We start from the raw sequence: 26,617 nt of genomic DNA, 5'->3' as shown, positions 1-26,617 counted from the left end.
CTAGCTAATTTGTATACTCGACACGGAATTCGACAGAAACGCCACCTAGCGGCCGCCGGAAAAATGCACGTAAGATCCGACGGCATACTAAGACGTACGCCTGTCGGATCGAGCCCAGATGCAGTCGTATCTTGTTTTGTAGATACAAAACAAAGCTACGACGCGGGAACTTTGAAATTACGCGGCGTATCAATAGATACGCCGGCGTAATTCTTCTGTGGATCCGGCCCTTTCTTGTCAAAAGCACCTTTACAAGTACTGTATATTTACCTAGAAAAATTATGACATGTTCAATACCTTTTTTACCCGCTGTATATATTGTCATTTTTTTTTCTTTTACAAGATGGAGAATGTAGTCAGTTACTGCACGATATCTGTCTTTTTAAAGAACTGTGAACTTTCTGAAACCACCCTGATAATTACTACTCACTCCATTTACAGACTAGATTGAACTTGCATCCCTTGATGTGTCTCTGGCTTTGGCTTCCATGAAACGGTTCTAAATCTCATTAAACCTATAGGGTTGAGTGAAATGCATCAATTTAAATACTAAGCTGACTTTCCAAATATCATTTGGTGTCATGTAAAGCACATTAAACAAAATTATGCAGTCCTTGCCTGACTCGTTCCTACAGCTTATACAGTACTTGATCCCTTGACCCTCCATGTGTCCTTTCCAAACTTTTGCTACCTCCATTTTTTCATCTGGGGGGATGAAGAGGAGCTATGGGGATTCTACAAAGGTTGGGAGCACACCGTGTTGGTTGAAATCGTTCTTTTGCATATTGATAACTATGTTAACTAAAGCAACTGTTGCCATGGGAACCCGCAGCTAGAAGACCTTGATAGTGTTGCAAGATTCCATGTTAAACAACGACATGAATTGGAATTCGTGGAATAGTCTGCAGTATAAACCAATCTTATTTTGTTACATGCACATTCCATCAGCCATAAAAATTGTACATGTAATGTCGGTCATAACTGGGCTGATGCAAGAATCGGAATATTCGGTGTCATGTTAGTTTAACTCTAAAGGCTTACTTAGGAATGTTTTAAATTTACACCTTGTTATAGGAATACTTCATTTTTTTAAAATCATACTTACCTAGGTGGGTGCAGCATCGGTCCAATGCTGCATCTGTCCCCCGCTGGCTCTAAGGCCGACCGATCAAACATCGCTGATCCCTTAGTTCTCACAGCTCCCTGAGCAAAGAGTTCTCTGCTCTCCCCCCACACGCTCACTGGAGCGCTGAGCTGTGGAGGGGGCGGGAGCGGCCGGCTCAGGCTCTTTTTAGCTTGCTGAGAGGCTGAGCTGGGTGCTGGTCCAGGCATGTGGATGATTCCAACCATATGGTTGCGGTCTTGCCCAAGCTCTGGGACGTACTGCACTCCCCTCTCACAGGAGTGCAGGACAAACTGCACTCCTGTGATCCACAGGAGAAGTACAGCCGAATGAGCTTTGGATGTACTTCTCCTCTAACTCAAAATTTTGTTATTTTCAAACTACCACCACCAAGCAGGGCCATCATTAGAAATCATGGGGCCCCATGTAGCCTACTTGAGAGAGACCCCACCATTCAGTACCCCCTATAAGCGGCTCTCAATTGTATCTGTGCCCCACACATTACTCCATAATTGGCCGCACCTGAATTCTCCATTGCTCTACATTTTCCCTTATTTATGAAGGATGAGGATTAGAAAAAAGGGGGAACCCAGACAGGGTTAGTGAATTACTAGACCGCAAAACCCAGGCCTGGCTCTTCTCCTCTGGCACCAGCAGTGAGTGGTCTGAAACTGGACTCTCAGACTTGGACCGAAGGTACTCATGTAGGGCTACTTTCACACTGAGTCGCTTTGCAGGCGCTACAGACCTAAAAATAGCGCCTACAAAGTGCCCTGAAAGAGCTGCGCCTCTCACTCCAGTGTGAAAGACCGAGGGCTTTCACACTGGAGCAGTGCACTGGCAGGTGGCTCAAAAATGTCCTGCCAGCTACATCTTTGAGGCGCTCTAGGAGTGGTGTACACACCGCTCCTACAGCGCCCCTGCCCATTGAAACCAATGGGCAGCGCCACCGAACCTACAGCTACAGCGGTTTTAACCCTTTTTCGGATGCTAACGGGGGTTAAAATCTCCCCACTAGCGGCCGAATAGCGCTGACGTGACGTGGAACTGTTGTCTGCTGAAAAGTTACTAGCCTGTCATCCAATATTTGTTGGGCGAAAATTGGAAAACAATTATCTAAAGGAGCGTCCTAATGGTAAGAATTTAGGACAACAGTCTGTCAACAGACAATCCCCTTCCAATAATCGAACTTTGTGTACGAGGCTTATGGGTTCAGAGCAATGTCAAATAGCAGAGCCCCATAGATGAGGAATCTACATATGTCTACTTATCTCGCAAAAATGTATAAAGCAGAAACAAATGTAAAAGAAGACAGAGAAAGCAGGAGAGCTCTCAATAGTACATTATTGTGTGGTTTAACCACTTCAGCTCCGGAGAATTTGGCTGCCAAATGACTGGGCCACTTTTTGCGATTCTGGAATCTGTGTCGATTTAACTGACATTTCCGCGGTCGTGCGACGTGGCTCCCAAACAAAGTGCATGTCCTTTTTCCCCCACAAATAGATCTTTCTTTTGGTGGTATTTGATCACCTCTGCGGTTTTTATTTTTTGCGCTATAAACAAAAATAGAGTGACAATTTTGAAAAAAATGTAATTTTTTACTTTTTGCTGTAATAAATATTCCCCAAAAAATATATAGAAAACATTTTTTTTCCTCAGTTTAGACCGATATGTATTCTTCGACATATTTTTGGTAAAAAAAATTGTAATAAGCGTTTAATTGGTTTACGCAAAAGTTACAGCATCTACAAAATAGGGGATAGTTTTATGGCATTTTTATTATTTATATTTTTTTTACTAGTAATTGTGGTGATCAGCGATTTTTATCGTGACTGCGACATTATGGCGGACACATCGGACACTTTTGACACATTTTTGGGACCATTGTCATCTATACAGCGATCAGTGCTATAAAAATGCACTGATTACTGTGTAAATGACACTGGCAGTGAAGGGGTTAACCACTAGGGGGCGATTAAGGGGTTAAGTGTGACCTAGGGAGTGATTCTAACTGTGTGGGGGCTGGGCTACGAGTGACATGACACTTCTCCCGATTTACAGGGAGCAGAAGATCAGTGTCGTGTCACTAGGCAGAACAGGGAGATGCCTTGTTTATACTGGCCTCTCCCCGTTCTGCAGCTCCGTGACACGATCGCGGGACATCAAGTCCACGGGTTCCTGCGGGCACGGTCACGGAGCTTGTGCAGCCACGCCATTCTGCCAACATATATCTACATGGCGCAGTCGGCAAGCGGTTAAGGAAGATGCAATTAAATTGCAGGGGATGTAAAAGTGCAACATAGTGGCTTACGACTAAGTAGGTTTCAAAGGACCATGTAATTGGTAAACCCAACCTAGATTTGGAGCTTGTGGGGAATACGTTTGCCTCCTCCACATGGGTTTTTGTGTTAGTCTGCGGCTCTGGAAAGCTAAATACTGCTTCCCAGTGGGAAGTGTCATGGCGGTTTGTGTGTACAAAATTCCCATGTATTGCTAATTGCTGCAGAGGTGGCCATTGGTGTTTTGAATCTCAGATGATTGGATTGAGGGTAAAATAATAAGTGCCTTTGCAACCTTAGCAATATGTTAAACTTTTGTGCAACCACATCACTAGAGATAAGGAAAGTTTAGGGGAAAAAAAATGGGGGCATGGATTTTCACTCTCAGAACTGGTAAGCGCCAATGTGAGAGAGTTCATCGTAGGTAGAGGTATGAAAGGAGGAGATGCAGCATACATCTTTCAAATGTAAGCTTGCACAGGTATTATTTCTGAGAGAATATTACATTTTTGCAATAATTCAGTCCAGGCTTGTTTTTTTTTTTTTTTTTAACTGATTCAGGGCACACAGTTGACAAGCTTTCTGACACTAATGCACATTTTGGCATTCATTCCCTGCACTTAGCTGTCCCATTAGCTTAAATTCTAGAGTTGGCAGCTTACTTTTCCGAACGACTCTAAATCTCAGTTTGTTAAAATAGCAGGACATTGTGTCCCCAGATCCCTCTGTCTCTGAGCCCAGTGCAACCTTTCCGTCACACAATGGAAAATGAGAGAGGTTTCATAGTTTGGAATCATCTGACAGTAGGCTGCAGTTCTCTGCATATAACTTGATAGCCAGATAAAACCAAGCATGATGGACAATATTAGATTCAAATGAAATTGTAGGAGTTTATAAATTCAGCACGGATAGAATGCTTTCTGCACTGTTAGCAGTTCAGTCTTTGGTTTTACATACAGTTCATCTAGAAAGTATTCACAGCGCTTCACTATTTCACCATTTTGTTATGTTACAGCCTTATTCCAAAATTAAATAAATTAATTATTTTTCTTAAAATTCTACAAACAATACCCCATAATGATAACGTGAAACAAGTTTGTTTGAAATGCACGGAGCATGATGGGACTGTGACGTCATAAGAGACCTATATAAGTCGGTGCGAGCCGCGCACACGGCATTACAGTGGGAGGAAGCGTTGTGTCAACAGCGAATAAGAAGGCAGAAGGAGAAGGCAGAAGGATGCAGAAGGCGACAGAAGCCCGGGCACCCCCCCCACCGAAGACATCAGAGGAAGCCCGGGAGGGGGCCGCTATAAGAGAGATAAAGAAGAAAGCGGCCCCCACCCGGCGGAAGAGAACCAGATGGCGGTAAAGAATGGGACCCCCCCCCCATAAGACATCGGAAGAAGCAAGCCCCCCCTCGTAAAAGAGCTAAAGAAGAGAGGGGGGCCCCGGAGCTGACTAATAAAATATTTTAAAAACCTGTGTAGCGTGTTTATTTTATTTTAACACTTTACTTCCAGGTGAATGGGTAGGGGTACGATGTACCCCATACTCATTCACCTAGGGTGGGGGGCTTGTTAAAGGGGGCTCTCAGATTCCGATAAGCCCCCCGCCCGCAGACCCCGACAACCAACGGCCAGGGTTGTCGGGAAGATGCCCTGTCCTCATCAACATGGGGGCAGGGTGCTTTGGGGTGGGGGGGCCGCAGTGCGCCCCCCTGCCCCATAGCACCTACCTCCCTATGTTGAGGGCTTGCAGCCTGGCACGGTTAAGGAGGAGGGGGGGCGCTCGCTCGTCCCCACCCCTTTTCCTGACTGGCCGGGCTGCTGCTCGGATACGGGTCTGGTATGGATTATGGGGGGACCCCCACACCGGTTTTTCGGCGTAGGGGGTTCCCCTTTAAATCCGCACCAGACCCATGGGCCTGGTATGCTCTTGGAGAGGAACCCATGCCATTTTTGTTGCTTAAAATTTGGCTTGGAGTTCCCCCTCAGTAGAATACATGTCGCATGCCAAAGTCGGAGCGTGCAAGACTGCGTTCCGACTTTGATCCTACTTCAATGATGTTCAGTGGAGTAGGATCAAAGTCGGACCAAAGTAGTACAGGGAGCGTTTGCAAGGTCGGGCCGACATGTGTTGGACCAGTTAAGACGGCTCCCATAGGGAAACATTGCTTTTCACACGTCATGCGACATGAGCTCCCAATGTCGGAGCGTATGTCAGACTAGTGTGAACCCGGCCTCAAGGATGATCAGTGGAAACAGGATTCACCTGAGCACAATTCAGAGTGTCATGGTAAAGACTGTGAATACTTATGTACATGTGATTTTTTTTTCATTGCCATTATGGGGTATTGTTTGTAGAATTTTGTGAAAAGTGAAGCACTATGAATACTTTCCGGATGTATTGTATTTACCTTATTTACAGCTTGATGCCGTTGTCCAAAATTCCCTATTTTGACACTAGTTTTTTTTTTCCATACAATATGGGAAGACTATCGTTCTGATAAACCTCTACTTATTTAGGACATTATCAAACTTTTCATTCCAGATACCCTTTAAATATGTGTGGAAAAGGTGGGAGTTTGGAATTTCTGTGTTTTTATTGTAAATTTTTCAATTAAGATTTTGTAAATCGGGGCATGCCCATTGGCCAGTAATTGTCTAGGAACTCGAGAAATATTGTTTTTAAAGTATTTTGAAATAAATATGACTGCTATGTGTGTACCCCACAGTCAGCAATCAAATTTTAGTTAAATTCGTGAGTATAAGCAATATATGTAGTTCTTATTTTGAAACCGTACTTCCACTTTAAAATAACATTTCCATGCATCTAGATCAGGGTTCTACAAATTTTCTAAACAAAAGAGCAGTTTACTATCTTTCAAACTGAGCCCAGACTGTGGCCAGTGGGACTAAACTAAGCCAGGTCCTTGGTATTGGGGGTGGGGGGGTGTATATTGCCCCATAATTGGTATCAGTGGGAGGAATAGTGCCATATCATTGGTATCGGTGGGAGGAATAGTGCCCCGTCATTGGTATCAGTGGGAAGAATAGTGCCCAATCATTGCTGTTAGTGGGAGGAATAGTGCCCCATCAATGGTGTTAGTGGGAAGAATAGTGACCCATTTTTGGCATTAGTGGGCGGAATAGTGCCACTTCATTGGTGTTGGTGAAAGGAATAGTGCCCCATCATTGGTATTGATTGGAAGAATGGTGCCCCATAATTAGTGTCCGTGGAAGGAATAGTGCCCCATTGTTGGCATTGGGGAGAGATTAGTATGCAGAATAGTGCCCCATCAATGGTATTGGCATGCATAATATAATAGTGCCCCATTGGTGTCAAATGCAGGAAGTATATCCCATTGTTGTTGTCATTTGTAAAAGTAGTGCCCTAAGGGCTGGATAAATCTAGTCCCCAGGCAGCAATTTGGAGACCACAGATCTAGATTCAAGTGGGGCTTTAAAGGTACAGCTTTGTGGGTTCCTCTCTTTGCCAATTACTCTCTGCTTCACAGCCTTAGTAGTGTAGTTTTCCCATTCAGTGCTAAAGATGGACCACTACACAGAGGTGAGCCAGTCTGACTTATATCCCAAAATAAAATGCGCTGCTCCAAGTGGGCAGAGAAATTTTGAGGAGCGGGGTTGGGAATCCTTGGCCTGCAGTATTACTAGCTGGGGGATGTGTGTTCAGAATGCAAAGTACGCCATTTTTACACAGTTTGGTGGTCTGATGAATAAATACATATGTTGTGCATTGTGGTGTGCAGTAGTCGGGGTTCACTAGAACCCACTAAATATTGCTTTCTAACTGAATAATAGTTTTATCATGCTTTTAGCACAATGCATAAATGTGAAGCGAGACTTCAGAATTTATCATGTTTATGACATTTATGTTTCAACTGCTGGTAAAGAAGATGGATTTTAGTGTCACTAATAATTCTTGGCAAGGGGGATAAAAATAGCGGAATTACTAAAAACACTTCATAACTTAGCAAGGATAATAAATCAGGTCTTGTAATATCAAGGGCATAATATTCACATACAGGTTCTTTAATCACAAGCCCGGCATCCCCCCCCTACACACGATCATTTTTGGGCATGAAAAAAAAAACGACGTTTTTAAAAACTTCATTTAAAATGATCGTGTGTGGGCTACACATCATTTTTCGGCTTCTGAAAAAAATTCGAACATGCTGCATTTTTTAACGTCGTTTTAAAAAAAATGTGTTTTTCGGGTAGTAAAAAATTATCGTGTGTGGGCTAAAATGAAGTTTTAAACCCGCGCATGCTCAGAAGCAAGTTATGAGACCGGAGCGCTCTTTCTGTAAAACTACCGTTCATAATGGAGTAAGCACATTCATCATGCTGTAACAGACAGAAAAGCGCGAATCGTCTTTTTCTAACACAGAATCAGCTAAAGCAGCCCCAAGGCGAATAGAACTTCCCCTTTAGAGTGCCGTCGTACGTCACCGTGCTTTGTTCATCATTTTTTAAAAAGGATGGTGTGTGGGCAACGTCGTTTTTAATGATGAAGTTGGAAAAACTTTGTTTTTTGGACATGCTGAAAGTTTTCTTTTCATGCCGAAAAATGATCGTCTGTACGCGGCATTATACAAAAAAAAAACTTAAATAAAAAATGAACAAAAAAAAGGAAAAGAGATTGAAATTCTAACATTTTGTTTTAAAATCGCCCAAAACTTTTAGCCTTTAATTATCATTTAAATTAATGGCATTTTTCTCGTCATGAAAACCGGTCATGTGTACGCGGCATAAGACTAAAACTAAATAGAAATTTGACTTCAAAATTAACACTGCTCTGTAGTGCATGTTTATACCTTGATACCATCAATAATAACATATTACATTTTTCACTCCAGCAGTATATAATGAGTTTGGAAATTGTAGAGAAATGTTAACTAATGCATTACAATGTAACTACACCCATTCGATTTTAGACGACTAAAATGAGTTTGTCAACTAAAATGTACTGGAGATTTAGTCGACTAAATATGACTAAAACTAAAACAATTACAGAAGACTAAAATGGGACTAAAACTAAAATGCCATTTTAGTCCTAAGACTAAAATCGAAAATTTACTGCCAAAATTAACACTGGCTGTGACTATGTTTCTGTTATCAATTTATAGTTCCTTTAGGTGTCTACATTTCCATATCTTCTGCTACTAATTAATGGCCCCTTTGTGTCTATCATATGTTAATAACACAATATAATATACCTAAATCCTCTGGTGCTCCACTTTTGGAAGGCAGTAAAAATAACTTTTACCACTGAGGAAACCAATCATTCCTCAAGAGCTCCTGATAACTCACTAAATGGCGTTTTAACCTCTGATGTGATTATATTCAGTTACAGACTAATCCTGTTAATGTGGGAAGATGACACTTCTCCAGAGGACCATTCGTAATAATTTTCACCTTCATTTCTCTAAGCGTGCGATTCGTGTCAGAAAATGCCTTTTTTTACTTTCCTAAGTCGATATGAAGATGTAACTTGGTTATTGATGTGTTGCTATTATCCACAGCGCCTGTCTTCTTCATATGAAAAATGATGATATGTTATGCAGAGTGACATTGCCTTTGAATAATGTATGTGTCATACACGGTGCATGTACTATGTACACAACACACGGGCTCACAAAAGTGCAAATAGAATTGTAGAGGCAGTCAGTATAGTTACACAAGGCATTTTTATTGTCTTATACTGTCATGGTGTCAGTGATATTTTATGCTGACATACATAAACAGACCTCCATATTTCTTAGGGCTGGGGAGTATGGTTTACTTACTGTATGTGCATGCTGCATGTAAAGCATACGCTCTGCTCTGTGCCATTGTAGACAGATATTACAATTCAGATATCTATTTCATGTGACATGCAGGGACAGAGATTTAAAAGCAGGTGTTTATACTCACTATCGGTTATAGTGATCCGAGGACAGATCAACCATATAAGCCATATAGATGGGGAATATATTTGAGTATTTTCCACTAGATATGTAATGGTCCAATGTGGATATACGTCACATAGTAACAGAAGATACATACCCTTGATATTCGAAAAATATGTATACAATTTTTAGATTTGTTAATTTTATCATTTTTAAACATTTAAGAGTTTAAAAATTGAGAGTTCCTTATGCAGCTCAGAGGACTTTTTCACCGATATCTGATTTTTTTTTAAATAAGTGTTCTTTTGGATCGTTCTTGAAGTTTTTGTATGGGCTAATCATTTTTGCACTTGCACTTTTTTCTATTTCAAAGCAATTTGCACGTATGAAAAATTTGCTTACGATTTTTGCACTTTAATAATGTTTGCATCTTAAATATGAGTAAGAATTTTCGCAAGAATTTTCTTTCATCGGTTCCGTTTTGTTGTGAAACATAGAGAAAAATCGGTCGAACGTTCATCCGATTTTCTTATAGTGTGTACCCCATTTAAGGAGGCGTATCAAAAAACAGGGCTTAGAAGGGGGATGAAGAGAAGTCAGTGTGGACCAATTATAAGGATCGAACCTTCAGTGGAAGGAGAAGAGGCCATATTGCTGTTGATAGGTTGCAAACGGAGTAATGTTGGGGGCTTCTGCCAGATATTTTTAATTGGGTGGCTGCCTGCTTTTGCCGCCTTCCCCCTGGATGCCCGTATGCACCAGGCCTCATCATGTTTCTATTCTCTATGGCAGGTATGTCCAAAGTCCGGCCCAGGGGCCAATTGTGGCCCCCGTTTCAGGTTAATGTGGCCCCCCTGGTAATTTGGATATATACTGTATTTATCGGTATTTATCGGTGCTGCTTCGGAGGGGACAGGTAGAGGCGGGGAACGCGTGCTGTCAAATTACATACAGGAGAATCTCCTGTTTACTCTGCGGCATCTGTAATAGGAAGTCTCGTCTCCTGGACTGCCATTGGACGACTCCTCTGTCTATCATATGAGGCGGGACATTGTATTAAAGAGGCTGCTGTGTAAACAGGAGATTCTCCTGTATGTAATCTGTTGGCACTCGTCCCGGCCCCCCCCCCTCCCCTCCGAGGCTGTAGATGGGCATCGATCAGGCTGCATTCAAGGCAATAGAGAGGCTGCATTCATGGCACTGATTGGGCTGCATTGATGGGCAATGATCCTTATTTTGCTTCACAGCTCTTTATTTACATTTTTTTCCCCTGAAACTTACCTCCTAAGGTGAAGGTGTGTGTTATAAATGCCGATAAATACGGTATATCCAAATAAACACGCCCAAGCTCATCTCTTCACCACACACAGCCACAAAGGCAGGAGAATTCTTGTTGGGCCGTGTATTAGTGCTCGGGCAAACATGTCAGAAAAATGGTTGGCCCTTACTCATGTTCACTTCATAAAATCTGGCCCTCTCTAAAAAAAAGTTTGGACACCCCTGCTCTATGGCAATGGGGTTGATTTACTAAAGAAGTACATTTTTTGTTAGCCAAGTAATGTTACATTCACATTAACATTCCAGTCATGATCAAAAAAATTCCAATTTTGTAAATTCCATTGCAGACAATTTTGTTTTCAAGATGAACACAGGTTCACAAGTACTTCCTGTAAATTACCACCAATGGCCAACGCACCGATTTGTAAATTTATGATTTCCATGACTTTGGTATCACATTCACAGCTTGTAGCCACACATGCTTTCATGAATTTCTGGGCTTCTCTGCAATTGAACTTGATAGAGTAATGGCAGCAGAAGTAATAGAATGCTTTTAACCTGTCAGCCAAGTATCCCTCCGATAAGAGGGGTTGGATAAGATCTGCTAGGCGACTGGCGCAGTATACCATAGACATGACTTCTTTTAGTAAGCATTAATACACGCTCCGCAAATCAAAGCCATTTAGAAACCTATTCACTTCCGATTATATGCTTGCTGGTGGAGTTTGTCATAATAGAGCATTTTACCCAGCGTGTGAAGGTGCTGAGGCAGCATGTTGTAGGGACAGAATAGAGCTTGTTTTTCTTGTATACGAGGACCAGACTTTCTGCAGCACATTCGGAAGAAATAGCCCATGATTGCAGCATTTATGCATGAATCCATTGCAACACATGGCTTCTTTGTCAATGTCTGCAGCTGGGCGGCCTGGGATTTTCTGATTACCTTCTTTTTTTCCCTGCTTCCTTCAGCTTGTACTAAGCATTTATGAAATTATTTTTATGCTGATCTGTTGGATATAAAAATTCTTCAGAGTTGTCACAAGCAAATTTCAAAAGATATAGCTCTAAACGCGTATGGCAACCATACACACTTTGATAAATGATTGTTTTTCTTTTCTGATCGATTTTTCCTGATAGGAATAATCAATCTATAGTCAACAACCGAATAGATCAATATGACACACATTCTGGTGGAGATTTTCAATCTATAGTTGGAGGATACGTTTGTAAGTCATTAACCTCCCTGGCGGTATGATTCTTTCAGAAAAAAGGTGCTGAAAGCGGTACCATTATTTGCAAGGAAATTTGGCGTTTTATATTGTAGGCCTGTAATTTTTAGAAATAACTCACTTAAATCTGACCAAACAAGATTCTAATAGGCATCCCGGGTATGAAATTTTTTTTAAAACAAAATGATAAATTATAATATAATAAATAATTATAAATAATTATAACAAATAATAATATAATTATAATAAAAATTATTCAATAATGTAATCAAATCAAAAACACTGAAATTTGCTCAGTTGCAGAATTGTTGCTGTAATTTTTTATTTTTTTTATGACGAATTTCCCCACAAATCGCTATCGCACAATTCTGCAAGTGATTATAATTTATTATCGCTGTTTTCTAGCTGCTCTAAAACCATTTTTGACATAAAGGGACACTTTTGGTTGCTATGGACAATCTACAGTTTGCAGGCAGAAAGAAACGTTTTTATTATATAAAAGTACATGCAGGGCACTGGGCAGACCACTAGGGACAAGGGGGGGTGTGTATTTTTTACATACAGTACTGTAATCTATAAGATTACAGTATACTGTATGTAAAGTGTTTGTTTACGTTTTTGAATTTGGCGCCGTTCTCCGCTCCCGTGCGTCGTAACGTCGCAGGGAACGGAGATCGGCGGCACAGGAGGACGCTGTGTGAATCGAGCGAGGTCCTGCTCGCTCACACAGCGTGGTGGCATCGCTGGATCCAGGGACAAGGTAAGTAAACACTCCCTGTGGATCCAACGAGGCGAGCCCGAGTCTGATTTGGGGTTACCGCTCGCAGCATGAAAATCTAACCCCGAGTCCAGGGCTCAAGTCCTGTGGGAACGCGTGGGAACGGAGTTCCTGCACTTTTTTCACAGCAGGAACTCAGTTCCCTTTGCAGGACTAGAGCAACCGAGCCACCCGAGCCAATCCTTCACTAATCGGTGATGCCCAGCTCGAGTCACTGTCAGGGGCAGATGAACCTTAGTAATCCTTTATGTTACTGGCCGCTTCCTGTATATGGATTCATCAGGTAGTGTGCGGGTATTCCGTCACTTCCTCGATGCCGCAATATCTCCTGGGAGCTTTTGTCATTGTTCCCAGGAGACATTGCGGAAGTCTGCCGCAAGTTATCGCATTTAGAAAGAACATGCGGTTTAGTAATTATGCATATGAGCGTATCATTTTTTTTTTTTTTGGTGGGGGAGTGGATCTTGGGTGGGAGTTCCCACACTTTTTTCCCCAGGACTTGACCCCTGCCCGAGTCAGACTCGGGAATACCGCCAGGCGGGTTAATTGCTTCTCTGTTTACACCAGTGGTCTATAACCTTCTAAAATGGGCCAGTTTACTGTTCTTCAGACTTTAGGGAGTCCAGACTGTGACCAGTGGGAGTAGAAAATGCCCCAGCTTTAGTAGGAGTAGACAATGCCTGATGCCGCGTACACACGACCGTTTTTTTTTTATGTCATTAAAAACGATCATGTGTGGGCTCCAGAGCAATTTTCGCAAACGTTTAAAATTTAGAACATGCTTTAAATTTTCGCGTCATTTTTAACGTTGACGTTTTTAACATTGTAATTTTTAACGTCGTAAAAAATGTCGTGTGTAGCCTTTAACGACGTGAAAATAACGCGCATGCTCAGAAGCAAGTTATGAGACGGGAGCGCTCGTTCTGGTAAAACTAGCGTTCGTAATGGAGGTAGCACATTCATCACGCTGTATTAGGCCCCATACACACGAGAGGATTTATCCGCGGATACGGTCCAGCGGACCGTATCCGCGGATAAATCCTCTCGAGGATTTCAGCAGATTTCTATGCGATGGCGTGTACACACCATCGCATTGAAATCCGCGCCGAAATCCTCTGGCGATGACGTGTCGCGCCGTCGCCGCGATTATGACGCGGCGACGGGCGCGACGCTGTCATATAAGGAATTCCACGCATGCGTCAAATCATTACGACGCGTGCGGGGAATCCCTTTGGACGGATGGATCCGGTGAGTCTGTACAGACGAGCGGATCCATCCGTGGGATCCGATTCCAGCAGATAGATTTGTTTGGCATGTCAGCAAATATTCGATCTGCTGGAATTCGGAAATATCCGCGGATAAATATCCGCCGGAGTGTACACACCATAGAATCTATCCGCTGAAACCCATTCGATGGGATTTATCTGCGGATAGATTCTATCGTGTGTACGGGGCCTTAGACTGAAAAGCGCAGACTGGTCTCTCACCAAACTTTTACTAACACAAAATCAGCAAAAGCAGCCCCAAGGGTGGCGCCATCTGAATGGAACTTCCCCTTTATAGTGCCGTCGTATGTGTTGTACGTCACCACGCTTTGCTAGAGCATTTTTTTTCACGATCGTGTGTAGGCAAGGCCGGCTTAACAATAATCGGGTTGAAAAAAACATTGTTTTTTCTAGACTATTAAAAATGGTTCGTTTGAAAAAATAATGACATAGCATCTATGGTCAATAGGGCACGCCCGCAAGGTAACCCCCTCAGGAGAGAGCTTTAGTGTCACTTTAATTTAACAAGCTGAAGTTAGAAGCTGATTGGTTTCATTGCAAAAGTGAGTCTGATTTTGCACTCTCCAGCTTTAGTAAATAAACCTCTAAGGCCCCATACACACGAGAGGATTTATCCGCGGATACGGTCCACCGGACCGTATCCGCGGATAAATCCTCTCGAGGATTTCCGCGGATTTTGATCCGATGGAGTGTACTCACCATCGGATCGAAATCCGCGCCGAAATCCCATCGCGATGATGTGTCGCGCCGTCGCCGCGACGTGCGCGACGTTGTCATATAAGGAATTCCACGCATGCGTCGAATCATTACGACGCATGCGGGGGATCCATTCGGACGGATTGATCCGGTTAGTCTGTACAGACCAGCGGATCAATCCGTTGGGATGGATTCAAGCGGATAGATTTTAAAGCATGTCTTCAAATTTTTATCTGCTTGAAATCCATCCCAGGGGATAAAAATCCGCGGAAACAGATCCGCTGGATCGTACACACCAGGGGATCTATCCGCTGGAGCCGGTCCGCGGATCAATTCCAGCGGATGGATCCTCCCGTGTGTACGGGGCCTAAGTGTCACTTTTGCCTGCTGCTTGGTTCCTCTGCATTAATCACTTCTAACAAGTTTTCCTGACCCCAAAAGAAAAATGGTGACAGCGGAAGGATCTCCAGCTGATTGGCAGCCTCAGCTCTGTTCCTGTGTGCTGTGCGAAGGAGGGGGAATGTCCCTTCCCTCCAATCAGCTCTCAGAGCTCTCCTCACTGAGCTCTGTAGAGTGTGATTTCAACTCTCTGCCCTCTTTTTTTCTGGCAGCTCGGACAAGCTTTATAATTCAGCACTTTGAATGGATGTAGAGAAGAGAGGGCTGCAGATAGACAGGTACAACTTATGCAGAAGTATTTGTTTCATCTATGTGTATCACCTGAGGCCAGTCGCTTTATTTGGTATATAGAAGGGTTTACAACAACTTTAAAGCGGGGGTTCACCCTATAAAATAAAAAAATAATTTTTTTTTTCTTCTAGCCTAAAATTCGGCATTGTAGCGCGAGCTACAGTATGCCGGTCTTAATTTTTTTATCGCCGTACTCACTGTGTAATCGTACATCGTAGATTCCGACTGCCCACGAGGAATGGGCGTTCCAATCCAGACGGAAGGTGATTGACGGCCGGCTCTGGCGCGTCACGCTTCTCCGGAAATAGCCAAAATAGCGCGCCTGCGCATAGTCTGTGCGCAGGCGCCGTGAAGAGCCGAGACCTACTCCGGCTGTCTTCGGGGAGCGTGACACGCCAGAGCCGGCCGTCAATCACCCTCCCTCTTGAAAGGAACGCCCATTCCCCGCGGCAGATGGAATCTACGATGTACGATTACACAGTGAGTACGGTGATAAAAAAAATTAAGACCGGCATACTGTAGCTCGCGCTACAATGCCGAATTGTATGCTACAATGTTGTTCTGCAGGGTGAACTACCGCTTTAAGACGTTTACAAATTCTTTGATAAACAAAACCAATACTATAAAATATTTAATTGGGCTTTCTATTTAACTGTTGACTCAGAGATCTGCTTTAAACCTGCTTATAGCATCTTAGTAAACCCTGGTGTCTCAGTCAGGTTTCCCTGTAACTGTTATGAATGTGCTCCCTAGCCTATGCCTATGGCCATTGTCTCTGATGGGTTTATATTTTGTGTAGGCGCTGGGAAGAGCTGTAGAACTGTCTTGTTAGACAGAACAATCTTCTGAGCACTCCGCAGAGCATATGATGAGTCAATACATATGTGAGTAATAAGATCACTTTCTATTCCTCTCCAGTTTGACGCTGACAGGGACGAGGAAGAAGTCTTCTATGATATAAGTGTTGCTGTTGACAGTAAACTATTTCCTGCTATGGAGCCGGTGGCAGGTGAGTGAATCTCAGTCTATTCATCTATCTCTGTGGCCCAGATGTTATATTGCAGGCATTGTCATTGTAACTCATTTAGATCATCTGCTGTTATGGTAAAAAAGACTGGTGCAGATTTGCATAGTGTGATGGAGCTAGAATGGGTCCAATCATAAAACCACTTAACCTGGTCTACTCCAAAACATAAAACCAAAGTCCCTTAAAAGGAATCTGGAAGAACTTTACTTTTTTACCCAATGGGGGTTATTTGCGAAAGGCAAATCCACTTTGCACTCGAAATTGCACTGAAAGTATACTTGGAAGTGCAGTCGCTGTAGATCCGAAAGGGATATGCAAGGATAATAAAAAACAGCATTTTAGCTTGCACATGATTGGATAATAAAATCAGCAGAGCTTCCCCTCATTTCAGATCTACCCCTCAGATTTACAGCGACTGCACTTCCTAGTGCACTTTCAGTGCAATTTCAAGTACACTTTGCACTTGTAGTTCAAAGTGGATATTGCCTTTAGTAAATAACCCCCAATGTGTCTATCCAACACTGTAGGCTACAATTCTTTAAATCCTCAGACAACACAGGAGGTAATGGCACCATTAAAGAGGCACAGGGTTCATTTATTAAAACTGAAGAGTTCAAGATCTGGTGCAGCTGTGCATAGAAACCAATCAGCTTTCAGTTTTTTTTTGTCAGACCTTCAAGATAAGTTCACCATTTGTAACATGTTTTTCAGGGTGTAACATGTTACTGTTGTAGCAGCCCCCCCCCACCCCATTGTAACAGTGGGCCAGGGATCCTCTCCCCACAACTGCTCTCAAATAATTTTTTGAAAAGTGACTGCGTCATTCATTCACAGAGTTCTGTGAATGGAAGAACTACAAGTACCATCAGTCTTTGTGGGCGATGGCTTGTAGTTCTCATTATCAATGAACTACCAGGGCACTGTTGAGCACTCTTGGTAGTTCATTCATGCTCCCTGTCATTGTGTAACTGCCTGCCCAGATGAGGTACGAGCAGAGAGATACACTGACAGTCTGCAGGAGCCTGAGATTGCTCCTGTGGGTGCAACCATAGCTATCCATTCACCCTTCTCACACTGTAAAACGGCATTGTACAGTCTAATAAAAGTTTTTACTTTTGCCTGAAATGCTGTAGTAGGTGCACAATGTAAGTATCCAGAGTGCCGGAAACCAACATTAAAATCAAGGAGGCAGCGCTCTGTCATACATGAAAATGCCACAAGCGTTTAATAAGTCCAGTAAAAGTTTAATACTCTTGATAATAGATCAGAAGATCAAACCAACACATTTCAGGGGCTCAAAACTCCCCCTTCAGGGTACTGACTTCTGGCAATGGTAGGAGATAATACTGGACAACAATAGAAAAAACAATGGATGAAGTGGCGGCAATGTGGGTCATCAGTCTGACAGCCTTCTTATCCATTATCAAGTTTAATATACTTTTAATGGATTTGTAACCATAAAGACCATAAAACCATAAAGCAAGGTGGTAGTCTTGAACCGTAAATAAATCACCAGAACTTATTACCAGCTGCCAGTAACATGAAGTTCTGGTAGCTGTGTATCCTCCATGGCAGCCCTGTTGCCCAAGGTCTATGACGGCTATACAGCAATCCAGAGACTTACCGTTGTGCTCATAAGTTTACATACCCTGGCAGAATTTATGATTTCTTGGCCATTTTTTCAGAGAATATGAATGATAACACAAAACTTTTCTTTCACTCATGGTTCGTGTTTGGCTAAAGCCATTTATTATCAATCAACTGTGTTTACTCTTTTTAAATCATAATGACAACAGAAACTATCCAAATTACCCTGCTCAAAAGTTTACATACCCCAGTTCAACCCCAGGGGTTGTAAAGGTTCATTTTTTATTTTCTAAATAGGTTCCTTTAAGCTAGTGCATTGTTGGTTCACTTACCTTTTCCTTCAATTCCCCTTCTAAATGTTTTTTTTCTTTGTTTTCTTTGTCTGAATTTCTCACTTCCTGTTCCTCCTCAGTAAGGTGTTCAGTAAGCTGTTCTAAATGACTTTCCACCGCTCAGATGATGGTGGAAAGCTTACTGAGGAGAAACAGGAAGTGAGAAATTCAAACAAAGAAAAAAAACATTTAGAAGGGAAATCAAAGAAAAAGGTAAGTGAACCAACAATGTACTAGCTTAAAGGAACCAGACGAACCTTTACAACCCCTTTAAAGGAGTTGTAAAGGAAAAAAATGTTTTGCCTAAAATTAATGTCTGCAAGGTAGACAGACAGAATAGTGTAATGATTATGTTAAAAAACGAGTAAATACCTATTAAATTTCTTAATCTATATCACCTCTGGCGTTCTAGTTTCTGTTCTCTCATTCACTTCCTGGTTTGCAGCGCTCGTTCATGTAAGAACTACATTTCCCAGTATGCATTGCGGCACGCCCAGTAATTCACACCTCCTTGAAGTCTCTAACATGTAGAGAGCGTCCTGCCACACAGATGTAGTTCCCAGGAGGGGGCGAGCACGTCACTGACCACCGCAGTAAAGCCTCCCTTCACGGTGGTGAGTAACAATCAGACAAGCAGGAAGTGAACAGAACAGAGAAGAAATAGAGCAACTTCTGAGTAACTTGTGTGTTTTCATTCATATTCTCTGAAAAATGGCCAAGAAATCATAAATTCTGCTAGGGTATGTAAATTTATGAGCACAATTATATGTAAAATGTGTATTACAAGATGCTGATCCAGCTATTGCATGTAAAGTACGGTCTGTTTATTATGCACATGATTGTACATGTGCATATTAGCTTCACTAAAAATTATCATTTTGGGCTTTAACAGTCGCTCAAAACCCCCAGTCTATCAGAACCACGTTGTGACAATGCAGGAAAGTAAAATCATTTTATAATATGAGTGCTCCATATCTATTCAATCCAAGTCCTTGGTGAAAGGTCGCACCTAATTGTTGCTCGGTGACATTTTACAATCATGTTCCGTTAAAGAAAGCCGTTCTCTAGTTTGTGACATCTAACTCTGAAAGGCGAAAGGCCTTGCGCTGTGAGCCTTCTATTCATTTGTTCCTTCCCTGTATCAGAGGGACAAAGCGAGACACGGCACAGAGGAATCCATGTTTTTGTACTTGGCTTATGATGGCTTTTAGCACTGTTGCCAGGGACAGCATCTGTGATAACCAGAATACAAGAGGATCCTCTGTTAACTCCTTCAAGGATCACTATACCGGAATGATATCATTCTCATAAACTAGTTAAAGCGGAGTTCTGCCTGCATTTTTTTTTTGTAAAAGTCAGCAGCTACAAATACTGCAGCTGCTGACTTTTAAAATAACGACACTTACCTGTCCAGGGCGCCCGCGATATCCTCACCCGAAGCTGACCCATCCCTCGGCTCCGGGGGGGAGGCACCGGCATCTTCAGTAAGGGAATCGGGAACTGAAGCCTTGTCTTACTGCAGGGGTGTCCAAACTTTTTTCAAAGAGGGCCAGATTTGATGAAGTGAACATGCGCGAGGGCCGACTATTTTGCCTGACATTCTTTGAACCATTAAAATTCTGTCTAAGTATGTTCGTCTGAGCAACCAATACACTGCCCAACAAGAATTATCTTGCCTTTGTGGCTGTGTGTGGTGAAGAGATGAGCTTGGGCGTGTTATTTGGATATACAGTATATATTTTATGTGTGGCCCCAACGAATCCCAGAGCGCTGCTTAGGACTAAGGATGAGCTTGGGCGTGTTATTTGGATATACCGTATTTATCGGCGTATAACACGCACAGGCTCACCATTGCCATGAATGCAGCCTCACCATAGCCATGAATGCAGCCTCACAATTGGCATGAATGCAGCCTTACCATTGCAACCAATGCAGCCTTACCATTGCAATCAATGCAGCCTCACATGTGCCATAAATGCAGCCTCACATGTGCCATAAATGCAGCCTTACCATTGCCATCAGTGCAGCCTGAACGATGCCCATCTGCAGCCTCGGAGGGCAGAGGGAGGGGGCGGGACGAGTGCCAACAGATTACAAACAGGAGAATGCCTCCTATGATAGACAGAACAGTAGTCCAATGGCATCCCAGGAGACGGGACTTCCAATAGAGACGCTGCTGAGTAAACAGGAGATTCTCTTCATGTAATCTGACGGCGCTCGTCCTGCCCCCTCCCTGTCCCCTTCAAGGCAGCGCCAATAAATACAGTATATATCTTGTGTGGCCCTGGGGGCCACAAACAATATATATATCCAAATCCCCAGGGGGGGCATATTAAATCAACAGGGGGCCGCATTTGGCCCCCGGGCCAGACTTTGGACATGCCTGTCTTACTGCCACAGTCATCTGAGCCTGTCCCACAACACTGTCAGACTGTACCTAGATGGCATCTTGCAGGTGCCATCTGGCTCGCCTTCAAGACCATTTTATCCCATATCTGGCAGTGTCCAAAACTCATCAGTCCAGCCCCGGGATCGACATCAAATTCTTTCAGACCCACTACAAATGGTGTCCAGCAGTGTTAATTTTGGCAGCAAATTTCGATTTAGTTTTAGTCGTCGAATTTTCTGTGAAGTAAAAAATGACGTTTTTGAAACTTCAATTTTCAAAGACGAAGTTGCCTACACACCATCGTTTTTTTCACAATGTTCTAGCAAAGCGAGGTTACGTTCTCACCACTTTTTCCATTGAAGCTCGCTTCTGGGCATGCGCGGGTGTAAAAACGTCTTTTTAAACGACGTTTTTTGCTACACACGGTCAATTTCTGTGAAGTAAAAAGCGACGTTTTGAAAAACGACACATAAAATTGAAGCATGCTTTAATTTATTTTGCTCGTTTTTTACAAGACATAAAACGACGTTTTCCCCCCACACACGGTCAATTAAAGTGACGTTTTTAAAAACGTTGTTTTTTTTCATCACATAAAGTGATGGTGTGTACGGGGCATGAGTCTCAGGACTAAAATGTCATTTTAGTTTTAGTCCCATTTTAGTCTTCTGCAATTGTTTTATGCCGCGTACACATGATCGGTTCGTCTGATGAAAACGGTCTGATGGACCGTTTTCATCAGGCCCCGTACAGAGGAGGGGACATGTCCGATGAAAACGGTTGCATTAGCTCATTAGTTTTACAACAGACTTCAATTAGGCTTTAACAAACCAAGCCCCATTATGGGCCTATTCACACCTGCCAATTAATGCAACGTACCATGTACATGTTCATGTGTTGTGGTGCTTTTTATTTTTAACGACGATGCACTGAAGTCATTTATATTTGTATTATACAGTAAATACATATTTTTTTTTAAAAGAATATTACTAGGACATTTATAATGTTATGTGATACTACGGCATTACAATTTTCTACAGGAAGACCTTCACATACTTTCTGTTTGGTGAATTGAGTGATTGGCTTAGCTTTGAATAGACTATGATCCTGACTACTGGTGACCTTGTGCATTGATTGTGGTCTGTTCTTTCTAAAGATCTACAGTTATATAAAGCACAGTCTTTATTTCTACTAGGATCAGTCAATAAGAGATCAATAACGGACACACTGCTTATGACCTCCCAGCCCCAGGTATATAACATTGTGTGAGACTTAATTTGGTGCGTCAGCTAGGAATCGCTAGGTGAGAAGGCACAGGATGCAGTAAAAAGCAGAGATTTAATACATTATTTTAACTAAATCCCTAATAGAGTGTTTATCTATGCGTAACTGAAGGTGAGCGAGAGAAATACAGTGGATAGAAATACTGTAATGATTCCAAAAGCAAAGATCAGTCTTCAAATAACAGTAAATATACAGGGGATTGACTGCGGTATTCCTTCAGGGAGCAATGTGAATGTAAAGCTTGATAGCTTCAGCACTGGTTTATTAGGTAATCATAGTTAATGTGATAAAATGTATTACTTTGCTATTGATTGAAAAAAAAAAATTCATTACTTGTTTGTTAGTTTTTTTATATATATTTCAGTGGATTATTTTGTGGTTTTACCATCTCGTGATAAATATAAGGAGAATGAGAAATCTAGAAACATCTGAAATAAAATAATAATTGTAATAGAAACATACTAGTACACCTGAAAAATACATGCTGAGATTCAGTGCTCAGGCTGGAGGATCCCCAGTCCCCTGTTGGAACATCCAAATCAGAAATTAAGTTGGAAACTCAATAACGCCTTGGTATTGTCCCTTATTTGGCTACATCATATACACAGGATCAATGCTGACATGTTTCGGCTATTGCAGCCTTACTCATAGCATGATTAAAATTAAAATTGCATTGCTTATCTAACATTTGATGTTAATTGGTTTTAATTGTAATTACGTTCAATCCTGCCCCCTCCATTAGTTGGGGAGTGGGTTATTACAATACATAAGTAATGCCATTTTAATTTTAATTAATGCTATGAGTATACGGCTGCAATAGCTGAAACATGTCAGCATTGATCCTGTGTATATTATGTAGCTAAATAAAGGACAATACCAAGGAATTATTGAGCTTAATTTCTGCTAATAAAAACATACTTCTCCACCCAGTCTCTCGCTCAATATGCCACTCGCTCTCTCCCTTCCCTTCTCCCTTCCCTTCTCCCTTTTGCTCCCTTACCCTTTCCCCTCTCCCTCTTTCTCTCTTCCCCTCTCCCTCTTTCTCTCTTCCCCTCTCCCTCTTTCTCTCTTCCCCTCTCCCTCTTGCTCTCTTCCCCTCTCCCTCTTGCTCTTTCCCCTCCCTCTTGCTCCTTTCCCCTCTCCATCTTGCTCTCTTCCCCTCTCCCTCTTGCTCTCTTCCCCTCTCCCTCTTGCTCTCTTCCCCTCGCCCTTTTGCTCCTTTCCCCTCTCCATCTTGCTCTCTTCCCCTCGCTCTCTTCCCCTCTCCCTCTTGCTCTCTTCCCCTCTCCCTCTTGCTCTCTTCCCCTCTCCCTCTTGCTCTCTTCCCCTCTCCCTCTTGCTCTCTTCCCCTCTCCCTCTTGCTCTCTTCCCCTCTCCATCTTGCTCTCTTCCCCCCTCCCTCTTGCTCTCTTCCCCTCTCCCTCTTGCTCTCTTCCCCTCTCCATCTTGCTCTCTTCCCTTCTCCATCTTGCTCTCTTTTCCCCTCTCCATCTTGCTCTCTTCCCCTTTCCCTCTTGCTCTTTTCCCCTCTCCATCTTGCTCTCTTCCCCTCTCCATCTTGCTCTCTTTTGCCCTATCCTCATTGTCTCTCTCTTTTTCTCCCACTTGCTCCCGTTTACTTCCTCTTTCATCACTTTTTTTTTTCCTTTTCCTCCTTCCCTCCCCATCTATCTCTCTCTCTCTCTCCTCCCTATCTCCTTTTCTCACTCTCACGCTCTCCCCTCTCTCTCACTTGTTCCTCCATCTTTCTCTCTCACTCCATTTTTTCTCTCTCCCTTCTACTTTTTCGCTCCCTCTCTCTCTCTTTTTTCCCTCTGTCGCTCCTTTTTTTTCCTTTTTCCCTATCTCTTCATGCCATATTATTTTTCTATTCTCTCTCCCCTCTGCCTATTCTGTCTCCAGGTGGATTACTTCTACCTAGTGTGATCTGGTTGATTATGCAGTGTATAATTTGCATGTAAATATATTCAGCATGGCACATCCTCCAGTGTTTGTGTTTTATTGCAGTGTATAATTATAAGAAAAGAGATAACCTTTTACTACTCTCATTAGTGCCGGAATAAAATTTGCAGCACTCTGCCGCGGGCTAGACAGGTCTACCTTGCAGGCACCTGATAAATGTTAATAACCCTTACTGCTTGTCTTATATCTTGTAAGGGTATTTCTTACTTACCATATAATTATTTCATTCTCGGGTGTTTGCCTTTTGGGTTTATTAAGTATTCCTGTTTATGTAAAAACAAGAACTAGGCAGCTTTTTACTTCCGAATATTACTGCTTACATTAAATAAACAAGAGGTTTTTATTTTTTTTCCAAATTGTAACATCAGGTTTGTTAAAAATTCATGTAAATAAAAATGTCATGGAAGCCATTGGTACATGTAAGTTATCATCCTGCAAGTTTTCTTCATTCCCTGGTGGATGCTGATGTTCACCGGGGGTGTCTAAGCAGATTGACAAATTATGCTGACCGTATATATGTTTGAGCATATGTGCAGGTCTGAATCCAGGACTGAATAAAAGTAGAAACAAGGCATCGTATGTATATTTTCCACAAGGGTTAAGAATTCACGTGTATGCAGTCCAATGAGAGCAACAAGCAAAAGTTCCAAAGTCAAAAAGTTAATGATAATATTAATAGTAGAAAAACTAAAAGTAGCCAACACAGTAAAAAAGAATGCTTTTTAATGTTAAAATAAATTCACAGTAGGACACAATGCAGCCAACACACTTTTATCATTAAAAGTTTAAAGCTCTTGAACGCCTTCATTTCTTATATGTAAATCCAAGTAAGTGTGGGCAACAAAGTCTTCGTTTATATATGGCATATTTTTTCCATTTCATTAGGTGAATATGAAATATTACATGTTTAAATTTCCATGCGGGGGGTTGCTGATCTCAGGTTCTTTTAGATTAGCAGCTAACTTACCTTAGCTTCTTTGCTTAAAAAAAGATTAGCAGCCAACTAACCTTAGCTTCTTTGCTTAAAAAACTTCTTGATTACAGTGTTCAATAGTTGATGCTGAAATGTGCAAACACAAATAAATAAGTCATAGGGCTGACTTCTCCTCCTCCCTACCTTGCCAGTTCAGTAGGGCTCTGTACAGATCTTCAGAGATAGTCTGAAGGCAAACCGCTACTATTGTGCCCTCTTTAGAAAATACATGTTCTGTGTTACAGGTGTATAAAATGCTTATAAATATATAAAATATCAGTTTAAAATTGTATAAATGTCCAAAAATGAAAGAAAAATTAAGCTAAAGCCTTTATAGTTTATCTTTAAAGTACAGCTCCAGTATTTCCCCCCCCCCCCTTTTTCAGTACTCGTGCTTGGACTGGGTTAACCCTGTGAAGAGCACTGCTTCCATCTCTATCTTCTATAACTTAATCTCACCAGAGATTGTTGATCTAGTGAATATCTGACTGCCTTAGGGATCAGGAAGAAATTATTTTCTTCTGTTGGAGCAAAATGGACCATGCTTAAAATGTTTTTTTTTTCCCTTCTGGGAATAGGATTCTGTATATAGAGGTGATCAATTTATTAAAGAAGAATTTCAGGCATGGTATATACTTACATTGTTACATTGGTCCAGCAATCACATTTAATATCATGATAAATAGGAGTCAATACACATCTGCCATCATTTAAAGTTCCTCTGGTTAGCCCCAAATAAAGTTCATCTGTTCTAGTAGGTCTTTCCTGACATTTTTTTAGTCACATTGTACAACAAAGACCATGGTTCGCTGAGCGCTTCCAAAGCATCAGAGGGATCTCATTGTTAAAAGGTATCAGTCAGGAGAAGGGTACAAAAGAATTCCCAAAGGCATTAGATATACCATGGAACACAGTGAAGACAGTCATCATCAAGCGAAGAAAATATGGCACAACAGTGACATTACCAAGAACTGGACGTCCCTCCAAAATTGATGAAAAGACAAGAATAAAACTGGTCAGGTCTGCCAATCGGCCTACAGCAACATTGAAAGGAGCTGCAGAAATATCTGGCAAGTACTGGCTGTGTGGCACATGTGACAACAATCTCCCGTATTCTTTATATGTCTGGGCTATGGGGTAGAGTGGTAAGACGAAAGCCTTTTCTTACGAAGAAAAACATACAAGCCCAGCAAAATTTCACAAAAACACATCTGAAGTCTCCCAAAATGTGGGAAAATTTGTTTTATGGTCTGATGAAACCAAGGTTGAACTTTTTGGCCCTAATTCCATGAGATATGTTTATTTTTACTTTCCTCCACCTAAAAGATTTTAGTTTGTTTTTCAATTAAGTTGTACAGTTTATACAGTAATGAAATGATTACTGATTACTGAAATGATTTATACTTATCTCATTTTTCACATGACAGAAACCTGATATTTTAAGAGGGTTGTGTAGACTTTTCATATTAACTGTACATACAGTGTTTCCCCGAAAATAAGACTGGGTCTTATATTATTTTTGGCAACAAGACACAGTAGGGCTTATTTTCAGGGTTAAATCTTATCATGTAATGTGTATTTGCCAGTTCCTGTGCTCAGGAGTCATTAGCATTATGAATTTAGGAATCCCCAGTGTGAACCAAGTTAAAGTGGTTTTAAAGTCCTATAATCCACTCTATTATAGTATTATATAATGTACAATATGTGTGTTTCTGTAATATTATTGTGCTCCGAGCACTGCAGAGGGAGGGGCCAAGATCCCCTTTTGACATCCGGAAGAAGGGGAGGAGAGCA

At 41.9% G+C, this 26,617-nt stretch overlaps 1 protein-coding gene across 2 annotated transcripts in view; it reads left to right on the top strand.

Annotated features, from left to right (window-relative positions):
* Nucleotides 1-26,617, top strand: part of AK5 (adenylate kinase 5) — a 299,264-nt gene that overhangs the window by 185,342 nt on the left and 87,305 nt on the right. For both annotated transcript variants that reach the window (XM_040360665.1, XM_040360666.1), the window contains one exon: nt 16,191-16,281. In XM_040360665.1, the coding sequence (XP_040216599.1) occupies nt 16,191-16,281 (91 nt within the window). The remainder of the gene's footprint in view (nt 1-16,190; nt 16,282-26,617) is intronic.

Source organism: Rana temporaria, chromosome 7 (genome assembly GCF_905171775.1).
Source record: "Rana temporaria chromosome 7, aRanTem1.1, whole genome shotgun sequence".
Lineage (NCBI taxonomy): Eukaryota > Metazoa > Chordata > Amphibia > Anura > Ranidae > Rana > Rana temporaria.
Note: the sequence above shows the minus strand (reverse complement) of the source record. Positions and strands in the feature narration are given on the sequence as shown.